At 41.7% G+C, this 13,567-nt stretch overlaps 1 protein-coding gene across 3 annotated transcripts in view; it reads left to right on the plus strand.

Annotated features, from left to right (window-relative positions):
- TRIOBP (TRIO and F-actin binding protein) overlaps positions 1-13,567 on the plus strand; it is a 97,281-nt gene that overhangs the window by 72,612 nt on the left and 11,102 nt on the right. For all 3 annotated transcript variants that reach the window (XM_077452338.1, XM_077452336.1, XM_077452337.1), the window contains exons 10-12: positions 2,996-3,155; positions 8,202-8,315; positions 11,545-11,631. In XM_077452338.1, the coding sequence (XP_077308464.1) occupies positions 2,996-3,155; positions 8,202-8,315; positions 11,545-11,631 (361 nt within the window). The remainder of the gene's footprint in view (positions 1-2,995; positions 3,156-8,201; positions 8,316-11,544; positions 11,632-13,567) is intronic.

Consider the following 13,567-nt stretch of genomic DNA (forward strand, 5'->3'; position numbering starts at 1 on the left):
TGTGTATGTTAGGAATGATGTTGGCCACACTCCAGCCTCCACTTCATACAATACGGGGTTAATCTTCCTTTATATGTGATGAGGTCTGGGGAGGAGGAGAACACTGGAGCTGGCTAGAGCATAGAATCAGGCAAGTTAAAAAAAAAAAAAAAAAAAAAAAAAAGGCTATACCCCTCTTCTCCCCCCCACACTACAAGAGTGGACTTCTGTACTTGGAGTTGAGCTGGGATATGATCACATCCTTTGCTGTGTATTCCTATACTCTTGAATATTCCTAACCTATTCATTAATTTTACTTTCACTTTCAATACACCCGCACTGAAAAGTACAGAGCAGGTTAACATCACAGTATGCAGGGCAGTGGAGACGTACAGTAGCAGAGGATCCAGCCTCCCATCCGTAGTGTACACATCTTCACTCTGCCCTGGAGGAGGTCTCTGCTGTGTGCTGGGCGGGACCCAATGATTGATGCTGCCGTATAAGGCTCTTACAGCCCCGCCCACCTGTACTGCCGCTGGGACTGTACCAGTTCCAATCGGGGGGGGACTCAATTTGGGCAGGCAACAGGGGCATACAATTGTTACAACTAGATTTTGTGGGCAGATTTTCCTGCTCACATCCTGGCGTCCCTTCCCATTCCTTGTACTGACCCTGCTTGCAGCCATCCAGCCCGAGCCAGCGAGTCGCGCCCCGCCTTTTCCTGCCTCCGAAGACTCCGTGTCCGGGAGTTGTAGTTTCTGGGTGCTGTGCGCCGCTGCTTAGTTCTCTTCACCCATCGCCACCAGGAACTTGAGCGCGGTCCAAACTACAGCTCCCAGAATGCAGCGCAGGAGCAACACAGCCAATCGGCGGCCGCCGCGGTTCACCTCCTGCATAAAAAAAAAGGCAGCAGACCGCGGCTATGAAAACGGCCATTTTTTAATATAAGTTGGCAGCCTGAGGGGAAGTTTCTACCCTGCCCCCAGCCCAGCCTGCCCTTGCTCTGGATAGTACTGTCCTCCCATTTGAGAATATAAGGCTATTTTCCCACTGCTGCGCTGCAGTTTGGTCACGGTGTGGGTCTACCTGCGTTTTTTCCCATTAACCCGTGATTTCACATAGACTTTCTATTAGGTTAGGTGTTTTTGGTGCGTTTTCTGAAAGTTCTTCATGCTGCATCTTTGGTGCGTTTTCGGAAAACACGCCAAAAACGTGGGACCTAATAAAAATCTATAGAAAACCAAGGATCAGCTGCATGAAACACAGGTACTCCTGTGCTGTGACCAAATTGCAGTGCAGCAGTGAGAAACCAGCCTAAGCAGATGGGAATAGAGCAGTATGATATTTTGAACATGAATCACACTGCATTCCTGTTCAAATCACATGCAGTGCGATTTGAGCAATTCTGCAGCCACACCAAAATCGCTCAGGGACCAGAATTGGATCGAATGGGTGTTCACACTCATGCCATTTGATTCTGCAGATCGCACTGCATTTTGAGAATCAACTTCTGGGTGTCGTTAACATACACACCCACAGCAGGTTGCATGAACGGGGAGCGATTTTGAGGCGGTGCAGAAACTGCACAGAATTTGCTGTGAATTCCGCATGGCATCAGTGTGAACCGGCACAGAAGGTTTCATTGCCTCAATCGCATATAACAATCTGAATAGTATCCACTCACAATAAATACTGATTTTAGTATATTTTTTTCTCTAACAGTAAATAAAGTTAAATACTGGTCTGTTGATAAGCTAGTGTTGTATTTTACCCGAAGGGACAAACTCCAAAAATGTTCTTGTATGGAAACGGAACTAATTTTCGTTTTAATGTGTACCCTTTTCGTACAAGAAAAATCTGAAAAGACTGACTGACGTGATCAGAAACCATAAACAACAAAAAGGGAAAAGCCTTTGTCGTAGGAGAACATTCGTAAGAATTTTTGTACAAATTTTCTTTCATCGGTTATGATTTGCTGGCGCACATCGAGAAAAATCGGACGAATGTTAGCCCTATTTTCTTGGTACCCCACTTTACTTTCAGTGACTTATCCTACAGTCACCAAAGCACTGCTGCTAAGGCCTCATGCATACTGGATGTTATAAAAGACAGTAGTGTTAGTTCTGGAAAGCTGTAGAATGAGTTTTTCTGAGTTTTTTTAGCTGTTGCATTTTTTTTGTACACATCGGAACACAGTTTCACAATGCATGTGTTTTCCTTCCTTGAGGTTCATTTTGTTAAACTGTTGGGTGTATCAGAACAAGCTTGTTACGTTATAGTGTGTTGTGGTCAGAGCTGTCAATCGCTGGTGCCTGTTGAACTGTGCAGTCATATTTAGACACACTGACATAAATGAAAAAGTGTCAGGGATGTATGTTATGCAGTATTTATATATAGTAGCTAAACATCTTTCTGTGATTACAGTTGAGCTTTAAAGTGTAAGTTCACCTTACAGATTTTTCTGTAAGACCCCTTTCACACTGGGGCGTTTTTCAGGCGCTTTAGCGTTAAAAAAAAAAAAAAGCTCCTGTAAAGCACTTGAAAGAAGCCGCAACTGCAATCCCAATGTAAAAGCCCAAGGGCTTTCACGCTGAGATCCCTTTCACACTGGGGCGTTTTTCAGGCGCTTTAGCTTAAAAAAAAAAAAGGCTCCTGAAAGAAGCTGCAACTGCAATCCCAAAGTAAACGCGCTTTTACACTGAGGCACTGCGCTGGCAAGGTGTCAAAAAAAAAAAGCATTTTTTGGGCGCTGACATTGTGAAAGGGCTCTTAAAGCACTTGGGCTTTCACAATGGGATTGCAGACTAGGCTTCTTTCAAGCGCTTTACAAGCTTTTTTTTTTTTTTTTTTTTTTTTTTTTTTAACGCTAAAGCGCCTGAAAAACGACCCAGTGTGAAAGGGGTCTAAAGGTGAACTTACCCTTTAAGCATTTGTGCATATGTTTATCAGTCTACTCATCAAGTCTGTATTTTGAAGTTAAATTTTTTTTTTTTTGTGTTGCACCTTCTGTTGCTAGATCTGATATGGACGCTCTAAGACGAGAGCTGCAGACCCTGTCTGAACGTTACTCACAGAAGTGTCTGGAGATTGGAGCACTGAATCAAGCTGCTGCAGAGCGGGAGAGAGAGCTACAGAGGTGCCAGCAGGAAGCGCAGGAATTGCTGAGACAGAATCAGGCAAGTGGAACAAAGATTCCCCCCCCCCCTTTTTTTTTTTTTTTTTGTGAAAATAGTAATGCAAATGACTATCTGCATCTTGTATCGTACAGTATTTACATTTAACACCTGACAAACACAGATTGGCTGCTAAGATATTTGTTTAAACAGAATGTGCATTGTCCTGAATTGCACTTTGTTTTTGTTTGATTTTTCCACTATACCTTCTCAATAATGCAGTTTCTCCACCTATCTGGTTATTCATTACAAATTCTGTTGCTTTGAAATGCCTGAAACATGTGTTTATAGAACTTTTAGTGGTTGAAAGACTGATGAAATCACTGGAAGATTAATATAAGTGTTTTTCAGGCAGATGGGTAGCTTGGGAAGAGTCATGTCATGTCGCAAGTAATTTGTGCCAGGAGTTTGCCAGTGCAGAGATTTTTAAAAGTAAAACAAAAATTCTAAAGCCAGTTTGACCATAGAATTATGTGACCATGAATAGCGTTGTCTTATTTTAAAGTTTAGGTGTCCAAGTTGCAGTGCATCCAGGACAATCCTGAGAATGTTTCAACTATTATTCCTAACAGAACAATAAATTCCTAAAGCTGAAACTGTATTAGCTGGCTGTAAGGAATGAGCTGTGGTTTCTGAAAAGGGGTGAAAGAGGACCTAAACCCTGATGGGATCGCATAGTAGTCCATTATGTGTCACTTACCTGACACAGGAGCCAGCGAAGTCACCGCTGTCCCCTGTAGTCCAGCGCATCCATCTTCTCGGTGGGTCTCCTGCTCCGCCGCTGTCATTCGGCGAAGCCGCGATGACTTCACTCCCACGCATGCGCACGGGAGCCGCCACTCGCGGCATATCTGCGTTGACCGCGGCGTGCTCAGTGCCCTGTCTTTCGGCAAATATCTCCTAAACCATGTAGGTTTAGGAGATATTTCTTGGACCTACAGGTAAGCCTTAATCTAGGCTTACCTGTAGGTCAAAGTTGGTTGTAAGGGTTTACAACCACTTTAAAGTGATTGTAAATGCTTGGTTAAAAAAATAAAAAAAATAACATGTTTGACCTACCCACTCTTTGCAATGGTTTTGCACAGAGCAGCCCGATACTCCACTTCTCAGGTCCCCCCAACAGCACTCCTGGCTCCTCACCCCCACCAAGTGCCCCCATAGCAAACGGCTTGTGCATGCTCCCATGCCCGGCTCCATGCGTTGTTGGCGCACACAACTCGGCTCAGCCCCACTCCCTCCACACTGGCTGTGATTTAACTGCAGCAGGAGCAAATGGCTCCCGCTGCTGTCTCTGAGCCAATGATAATGGGAGAGACCCAAGAGGGCCACTGCCCTTACGATCATCCCTGTATTGAGATCTGGCTTGGGTATGTATAAGAGTAGCTGGGGGGGGGGGGGGGGAGTTGGTGAGCTGTAGGGAATGCAACTTCTTCCTTTAATTTCAGAAAATAAATAGTAACTGTGATAATTTGCACAAATATTTTGTTCAAGTTGTTTCCCTGCAGAGGTTATGTCGAAGCATAACTGAAAACTCATCCCAAAAATAACATATATTGCAGCAACTGTGCTATAGAATAGAAGCATCCTACAACGAATAGAAATGATAGCCTATGAAAGTCAGTGATGTGACACATAGCTGTAAATCCCAGAACTGATGATTGGTGGAGAGATTTACTTGATACCAATTCTCAAATTAGTATTATTAGAGAACTGGAGTTAGGGACTTTAAATGAAGGTATGGCCTGGTAAGGTCAATTCTTCCATCCCTTGGGACTTTAATTGGAATTGTGGCCTGGTAAGGTCACATATTTCCATCCCTATACATATCAAGAGAGGAGAGCGAATAGAGGGGTGGGACTTTAAATGAAGCACATGGTTACAATAGAATAGTTTGGTGATCATGATAGGGATTTATTGATTGCCAAAATATACAAACAAGGTATAAGACATGCAGATACGTTACAATAGTGCATGGGTAGAACAATACATAATAATTATAAATTGAGTACACGCTTAATGGCAAGGCAATCATAATCCAAATTACACCAAAACCGTATTTAGGGTAAAACCATAATACAAGGTAATGCCTGCAAAGCCTCGGGCCTCTTGGATCCTTATATGGGATATTAGGGGTTAGCTATCAGAGCTATCTGGATATAGACAAGTATCAAATTGTATGGCAGCTCTATGCATTTCGTGGCTAGAAGGCCACTCGTCAGGAGCCAGCACTTGATGTACCTAAAAATAAAAAAAATATATTGGTATCGATTTAGATAATGGAGTGAACACACATATGGGCAGGGGTAGAATTAAACACCCCCATACCACATGTAAGTTAACTTACTCGAGTTTGTGCGGTGGTGGTGTGGTGCCAAGTAGCGTTGGCCATCTAACAGTATCCCCCATCGGGAGCAGCAGCAGGCAATCGGGGGGGGCATCCCACGGGCCCCACTCAGGGGTGCCTCATATTTAACCTCACACATAGGTTGCCTTGGTTTCATGCCCGCCCTGAGTGGGGCCCGTGGGATGCCCCCCCCCCCCCGATTGCCTCCCGCGGCTCCCGATGGGGGATACTGTTAGATGGCCAACGCTACTTGGCACCACACCACCACCGCACAAACTCGAGTAAGTTAACTTACATGTGGTATGGGGGTGTTTAATTCTACCCCTGCCCATATGTGTGTTCACTCCATTATCTAAATCGATACCAATATATTTTTTTTATTTTTAGGTACATCAAGTGCTGGCTCCTGACGAGTGGCCTTCTAGCCACGAAATGCATAGAGCTGCCATACAATTTGATACTTGTCTATATCCAGATAGCTCTGATAGCTAACCCCTAATATCCCATATAAGGATCCAAGAGGCCCGAGGCTTTGCAGGCATTACCTTGTATTATGGTTTTACCCTAAATACGGTTTTGGTGTAATTTGGATTATGATTGCCTTGCCATTAAGCGTGTACTCAATTTATAATTATTATGTATTGTTCTACCCATGCACTATTGTAACGTATCTGCATGTCTTATACCTTGTTTGTATATTTTGGCAATCAATAAATCCCTATCATGATCACCAAACTATTCTATTGTAACCATGTGCTTCATTTAAAGTCCCACCCCTCTGTTCGCTCTCCTCTCTCAATTCTCAAATTAGTTACATAGTAGGCAAGGTTGAAAAAAGATACAAGTCCAACCTATGTGTGATTTTTATGTCAGTATTACATTGTATATCCCTGTATGTTGTAGTCATTAAGGTGCCTATCTAATAGTTTTTGTTTTGTTTTTTTAATTATCAATTCTCCCCACTGAAACCACCGCCTGTGCAGTCACCAGTACGGTATTTGTACATTGAAATAATTTCCCCTCTCAATCATATCCCCTCTCAAGCGTCCCTTCTCCAGAGCGAATAAGTTCAGTGCTCGTAAACTTTCCTCATAACTAATGTTTTCCAGTCCCTTTTATTAGTTTTGTTCCCCTTCTCTGGACTCTCCCCTTCCTGAGGACTGGTGCCCAGAACTGGACAGCATATTCCAGGTGCAGCCGGACCAGAGTCTTGTAGAGTGGGAGAATTATCCTTTTATCTCTGGAGTTAATCCCCTTTTTAATGCATGCCAATATTCTGTTTGCTTTGCTTGCAGCAGCTTGGCATTGAATGCGATTGCTGTGCCTATCATCTACTAGGACCCCCAGGTCCTTTTTCATCCTAGATTCCCCCAGAGGATCTCCCCCCCCCTAATATGCATTTTATATTTTTGCCACCCAAAAGCATTATTTTAAATTTTTCTACATTAAACCTCATTTGCTATGTAGTTGCCCACCCCATTCATTTGTTCGGATCTTCTTGCAAAGTTTCCACATCCTGCGGAGAAGTTATTGCCCTGCTTAGCTTAGTATCGTCCGCAAATAGAGATTGAGCCGTTTATCCCATCCTCCAGGTCATTTATGAGTAAATTAAATGGGATTGATCCCAGGACAGAACCCTGGGGGACCCAAATTACCCCGGACCATTCCCAGTACTCCCCATTTATCACTACCCTCTGAACTCACCCTTGTAGCCAGTTTTCAATCCATGTACTCGCCCTATGGTCCATGCCAACAGACCTTACTTTGTACAGTAAACATTTATGGGGAACGGTTTCAAATGCTTTCCCAAAATCCAGTACAACCCAATAATCGATCAGCACAGACCCCCCCTGTCAGAGGAGCAGCCGATCGGCTCTCCTCTACTCGCGTCTGACAGACGCGAGTGAGGAAAAGCCGATCACCGGCTCTTCCCATTTACACTGTGATCAGCCGTGATTGGACACGGCTGATCACGTGGTAAAGAGCCTCCGTCGGAGACTCTTTACCGAGATCGTAGTTGCCGGGTGTCAGACTGTCATATGACGTCCGATCAGGATTATGAAACCACTTTGCCACCGTCAATTGCCTATAGGGCGGGCGGCAAGTGGTTAATAATATGTTTTTCAAGCCTATTTCTAATTCTATCCTCTGTTAGCCATGAGGATGCTTCTTATGATATGTCATGAGGATTAAAATTGCAGTTTTGGTTACTGAAGCCCCCCCGATTCTCTTATGAAGACTGAGGCGAAGAATACATTCAATACCTTCGCCATCTCTCTATCTTAAGTAACCAAATTTCCTTCTTCATTCTTTATGGGATCAATATGGTCTGACCTCCTATTTATGTGCTTAAAGAATTTCTTGCTATTTTTTTATTCTCCTCCACTATGTGCCTTTCTTGTTCTATCTTAGCCGCCCTGATTGCACCTTTGCGTTTCTTGTTGCATTCTTTGTAAAATTGGAATGCTGATGATGATCCCTCAGTTGTATTAACATTTTATAGAATATAGGTGCTATAAGCTCATCATATCATATCCAATGTAGGTAAAAACAAGGCTGAGCATACAATGGAGTATTTTGCAGGTTCTAACTACGGTTTGTCACTTCTGTGTCTGTATTCACTGCTTACTAGAGTGAGAGTTTCATTTTGTTTTCAACATGTCCTAACTGTATGATGCTTGCTTTTTTTTTTTTTTTTTTTTCAGGAATTGAATAATCGTTTTTCAGAAGAGATTGCAAAATTGCGAACGTTCATGTCTGGTAATGGCCCAAACGATGGACGGTTACAAGTGGGAGAGAAAAGCAGTGCTGAGCTTGAGGTATTTAATGTAACCAATCAAATGCATCACCAACATTCTTTTAATAATGCACGTGAAAATCAAAAATCCTCTTTTAGATGACAGTTTAAAATACTTTAGCATCCAAGGACTATATAAAACTTTAAAAAATATCACATAAACTGCAATATATTCTCTCCTCCAAACCCAATTAAAGTGAGTGTAAACTGAATTTTTAAAAATGTTTTTTTAATATAAACATGTTATACTTGCCTGCTTTGTGCAATGGTTTTGCACAATGCACCCCCGATCCTCCTCTTCTGGGGTTCCCCCGCCAAACGCTTCCATAGCAAGTGATATGCTGTGGTCTGTGTGTCCTTCAGCATGAATAGCTACACAACACACTATAATGTGTTTATGGGCCCAAAATGTATTAATTAAACACGTACAAAAGAAAATGGATTGTGCAGAAAATTTTTACATTGTGAAGATGATAAACAAATTGACTCCCTAGCCTTTTCTGTTCACAAGCAGGCAATATGCCATATGGAAAATAATTACTTGATCCCCCTTGTAAGTTTGCTCACTTACAAAGAAACAAAGGCTCTATAATTTTTTTCATAGATGTATTTTAAATGATAGAGGCAGAATATCAACCAAAAATCCAAATAAAACACACAATACAAATGTTTTAAGCCACGTTGCAGTTCAGTGATTTTAAGATGGTGCTCCTAACGACAACTCGTTATGTGTATAAAAGACACCTGTCCACAGAATATTTCTTCCATTCAAACCCCACCATCATGGGCAAGACCAAAGAAGTGTCAGAGGACGTCAGGGACAAGATTGTAGACCTGCACAAGGCTGGAGTGAGCTACAAGACCATTAGCATTAAGCTTGGTCAGAAGGAGACAGCTGTTGGAGCAATTCTGCAAATGGAAGAAATGCTAAATAACCATCAATCGCCCTCAGTCTGGAGCGCCATGCAAGATTTTGCCTCATGGCATAAGGCTTATCATGAGAAAAGTGAGGGATTAGCCCAGAACTTCACAGGAGGAGCTTGTGAATGATCTCAAGGAAGTTGGGACCACTGTCGCCAAACAAACCATTGGTAACGCCATATGCCGTCATGGATTGAAATCCTGCAGCAGCCACGAGGGCCCCCTTTTCAAGAAGAATAATGTACAGGCACTTCTGAACATCTAAATGTTTCAGAGAAGGATTGGAGGAAAGTGCTGTGGTCAGGTGAGACTAAAATTGAGCTCTTTGGCATTAACTCGACTATCCATGTTTGGTGGAAGAAAAATGGTGACTTTGACCCTAAGAGCATCATCCCTACAGTCAGGCACAGAGGTGCAAACCTTATGCTTTGGGGCTGTTTCTCTGCTAAAAGTATAGGCGACTTTGCCAATGGATAGGGCCATGTATTGTAAAACTGGATGAGAAACTTCTTCCCTCAGCCAGAACACTGAAGATGGGTCGTAGATGGGTATTGCAGCATGACAATGACCCAAAACATACCACCAAGGTCATGCAGTGGCCTAGTCAGTCTCCAGACCTTAAAATTGATGTAAACTTTATTCCTGAAATTTGACCTAGGCACATATATCTGCAGTGTATTCTTGGCTTTCTCCAAAGCCCTGTGTCTTTCTGCTGCTCCGTTCTTCTGTTATCCACATGATAACTTCTGACAAGTTCTTCGGCAACCAGCCTGAAATTTGTGTTGGTGTGGATTCTATAAATAGATTAGCGGAGAGCTGGTCTATTCACTGCAGATTCCTTCCTTTCTCTGCCCATGTGGGGGGAGGGGGGTGTATGCCAAGACTACATGCCCAGTGCTTAACAGGATAAAATTTCTAACACGATGTGCACTTTCTAAAAAAAAAAAAAAAAAAAAAAAAAGCATGCTGAAGACAGACAGCAGTTATACATGTAAAACTTATGTAGGGAGATTTGTTTCATCTCTGTGTATAATCTGAGGCTGTTCACTTCACTGGTTATATGTGAGGGTTTACATCCACTTTGATCCTATAGAAAATTTATGGAGGGAGCTGAAACTTCGAGTTTCCAAGCAACAGCCAAGAAACATTAAGGATTTAGAGAAAATCTCTAAAGAAGAGTGGACCAAAATCCCTCCTGAGATGTGTGCAAACCTGGTAATCAACTACAGGCAGTCCCCGAGTTACAAACATCTGAGTTACGAACGGAGGTGGTGTGACGTCACTGCCGGCCGCTTGCTCTTCGCACTTGTCCCGGATACTGTCGAGCAACCATCTGGCAGTGTCAGACACCTCTCACACTGCAGTACTGCATGACCACAAGAGCCTCAAATAGCAAGACTGCATGTGTAGAAGTACCCGGACCATCCCACATCACTGCACAGGCTGGAGTTACACTTAGAAATATACTGTTCCAACTTACAAACAAATTCAACATAAGTACAAACCTACAGTCCTTATCTTGTTTGTAACCCATGGACCGCCTGTACAAGAAACGTCTTGCCTCTCTGCTTGCCAAAAAGGGTTTTACTACCAAGTACTAAGTCATGTTTTGCTTGGGAATCCAATACTTATTTTGCTCACTGAGCTGCAAATCAATTTATAACATTTTGTTTTATGTGTTTTTTTGTTTTTTTTTTGCTGGATTTTTGGTTGAAATTCTGTCTCTATAATTTAGAAATACACCTAATGATAAAAATGATAGACCCTTCATTTCTTTGTAGGTGGGAAAATGTACAAAATCTGCAGGGGGATCAAATAATTTCCCCACTGTATATTCCAGACACTGTACCTCTTGGGAGATTTATGCAATTAGGCTTTCTTCTATCTAGCTTCACAGAAAACATGCTTTCATAAAACATCATCCTCTTCCTATATCTAATCATTTTCTTTTCTTTGGTTTTTGGGCTCCTTGAATGCTTGCATAAAACTAGTTCGACTGTTGTCAGTAGCTAGGTAAAGTCGTAAAGAATTTTTTTTTTTTTTTTTTCGCTCTGACTATACCATACCATGTTTTTTTTTCATACAGTCATCCTTTGTAAGGAAAGGATGTTTCCACATTTCGAAATCAGGAGATTAGGATAGGCAGCTGTACAAAGAAGCACTATTAGAATATAGGTATAATGTTTGAGAAAATGTCTCTTATGTGTTCACATCTAAATGCAACACAGGATTTAAAATGTTAAAGGACACCTGAAAAATACATTTATTATAATTCTTTTTATTATTATTATTGCACTTGTTTTACTTTGGCGATAATCTATTCTGCTCAGGTTTTACTGCGAGTTAAAGAAAACGAGCTGCAGTATTTGCGAAAAGAGGTCTCCTGTTTACGCGAGGATCTCCAGAACATGCAGAAGGTAATCTATTCTTTGCCACTTTTCTGTTGTTGTGGTGGTGTTTTCAAAGAACTTTGTACTGATCAAAACTACAGAAAATCAGTAGGTGAATTGGATGAGTAGTAAAACCATGTTCATAAAGTCCATAATGACCTGTTATGTCCTGTGCTCCTATTTGCTTATTTTTTACTCTTTCTTTCGTATCTGCTGTCATCAGCATTGTCATGATGCAGGCAAAAGGTTTAAATAATGTTTGCCTATTGTCATATATGTTTTTTTTTTCACAATTCAGCAAGGCAAAAGTTAGTGTTACTAAACCCACAACAGTAAAATCAGTTGGTATATGCAGTAATCCATGCTTGTTATACTCACTGTGAAACCTAAGGGGTTAATCCTCTGCATTGTGTAAAAAGGCTGTTTGATCCTGTCTTCTCTGATCCTCCTATTTTTTCCACAGTTCCCAATCCATCTCCTAATAAGATTCTGGTGATCTCCCTCCTCTAGTGCTTCAATCACCCAGTGGGACCTCCACCACATGTCAGAAAAATGCACTTGCCAGGTATAGTTGCTGTCTAATGACTAGAGCATCTCATATCATAAGATCCGGGTCATCAATAGCTCACACTTATACCCTCTATTCAAATCACGGGACCCTGTTCAGAATGTATCCTACCAGGAAGTTTAATTTCTCAAGGTATAGGTTTGAGGGGATAAGTGCGAGCTAATGATGACTACATACCTCTGATGACCTGTATCTTATCATATGAGATTTTTGCTGTTCTATTCATTAGACAGCCACTATATCTGGTGAGCGTTTTTCTGGTATTGGTGGAGGCTGCACTGGGTAATTGAAGCACTAGAGAAGGGAGATCACCTGAATTTTATCCCTTGATATTTCTTGAATATTTTCAATATTGGACTCTCTATCGTAACACTTCAGATGTTTTGAGTTTTTTGATATAGTGTTGAGCGCTGCCATTTTTCTTTGTTATTGTTATTACAGTTCTTTGTATATCTACACTAATTGCTAGCAGCTACAGTTATGCTCATAAGTTTACATACCCTGTCAGAATTTGATGTCTTTGCCATTTTTCAGAGAATATGAATGATAACACAAACTTTTCTTTCACTCATGGTTAGGGCTTGGCTAAAGCCATTTATTATCAATCAACTGTTTACTCTTTTTAAATCATAATCACAACAGAAACTACCCAAATTATCTTGATCAAAAGTTTACATACCCTGGTGATTCTGGCCTGATAACGTGCACACAAGTAGACACAAACTTAAAGTTAACCATCCAAACCTATGATCTGTTTGTAATTCGTGTGTGTGTATATAAAAGGTCAGTGAGCTTCTGGACTCCAGACTGACTGACAGATCCTTCCATCTTTCATCCGGTGCTGCACTGGCGTTTCTGGATGCTGGGTCATGGGGAAAGCAAAAGAATTATCAAGGGATTTGTGGGAAAAGGTAGTTGAACTGTATAAAAAGGGATATAAAAAGATATCCAAGGAACTGAGAATGCCAATCAGCAGTGTTCAAACTCTAATCAAGAAGTGTAAAATTAGGGGTTTTGTTAAAACCAAACCACAGTCAGGTAGACCAACTAGGATTTCAGCCACAACAGCCAGGAAAATTGTTTGGGATGCAAAGAAAAATCCGCAAATAACTTCAGGTGAAATACAGGAGACTCTGAAAACATGTGGTGGGGTTGTTTTAAGATGCACAATACGGAGGCACTTGAAGAAAGATGGGCTGCACGGTCGGGTCCCCAGAAAAAAGCCATTACTATGCAAATGCCACAAAGTATCCTGCTTCCAATAAGCCAAACAGCACAGAGACAAGCCTCAAACCTTCTGACACAAAGTCATTTGGAGTGATGAAACCAAAATTTAGCTTTTTGGCCACAACCATAAACACTTAATTTGGAGAGGAGTCAAGGCCTATGATGAAA

Source organism: Lithobates pipiens, unplaced genomic scaffold, assembly GCF_037356315.1.
Source record: "Lithobates pipiens isolate NorthernLeopardFrog02 unplaced genomic scaffold, aLitPip1_a1.2 Scaffold_23, whole genome shotgun sequence".
Classification (NCBI taxonomy): domain Eukaryota; kingdom Metazoa; phylum Chordata; class Amphibia; order Anura; family Ranidae; genus Lithobates; species Lithobates pipiens.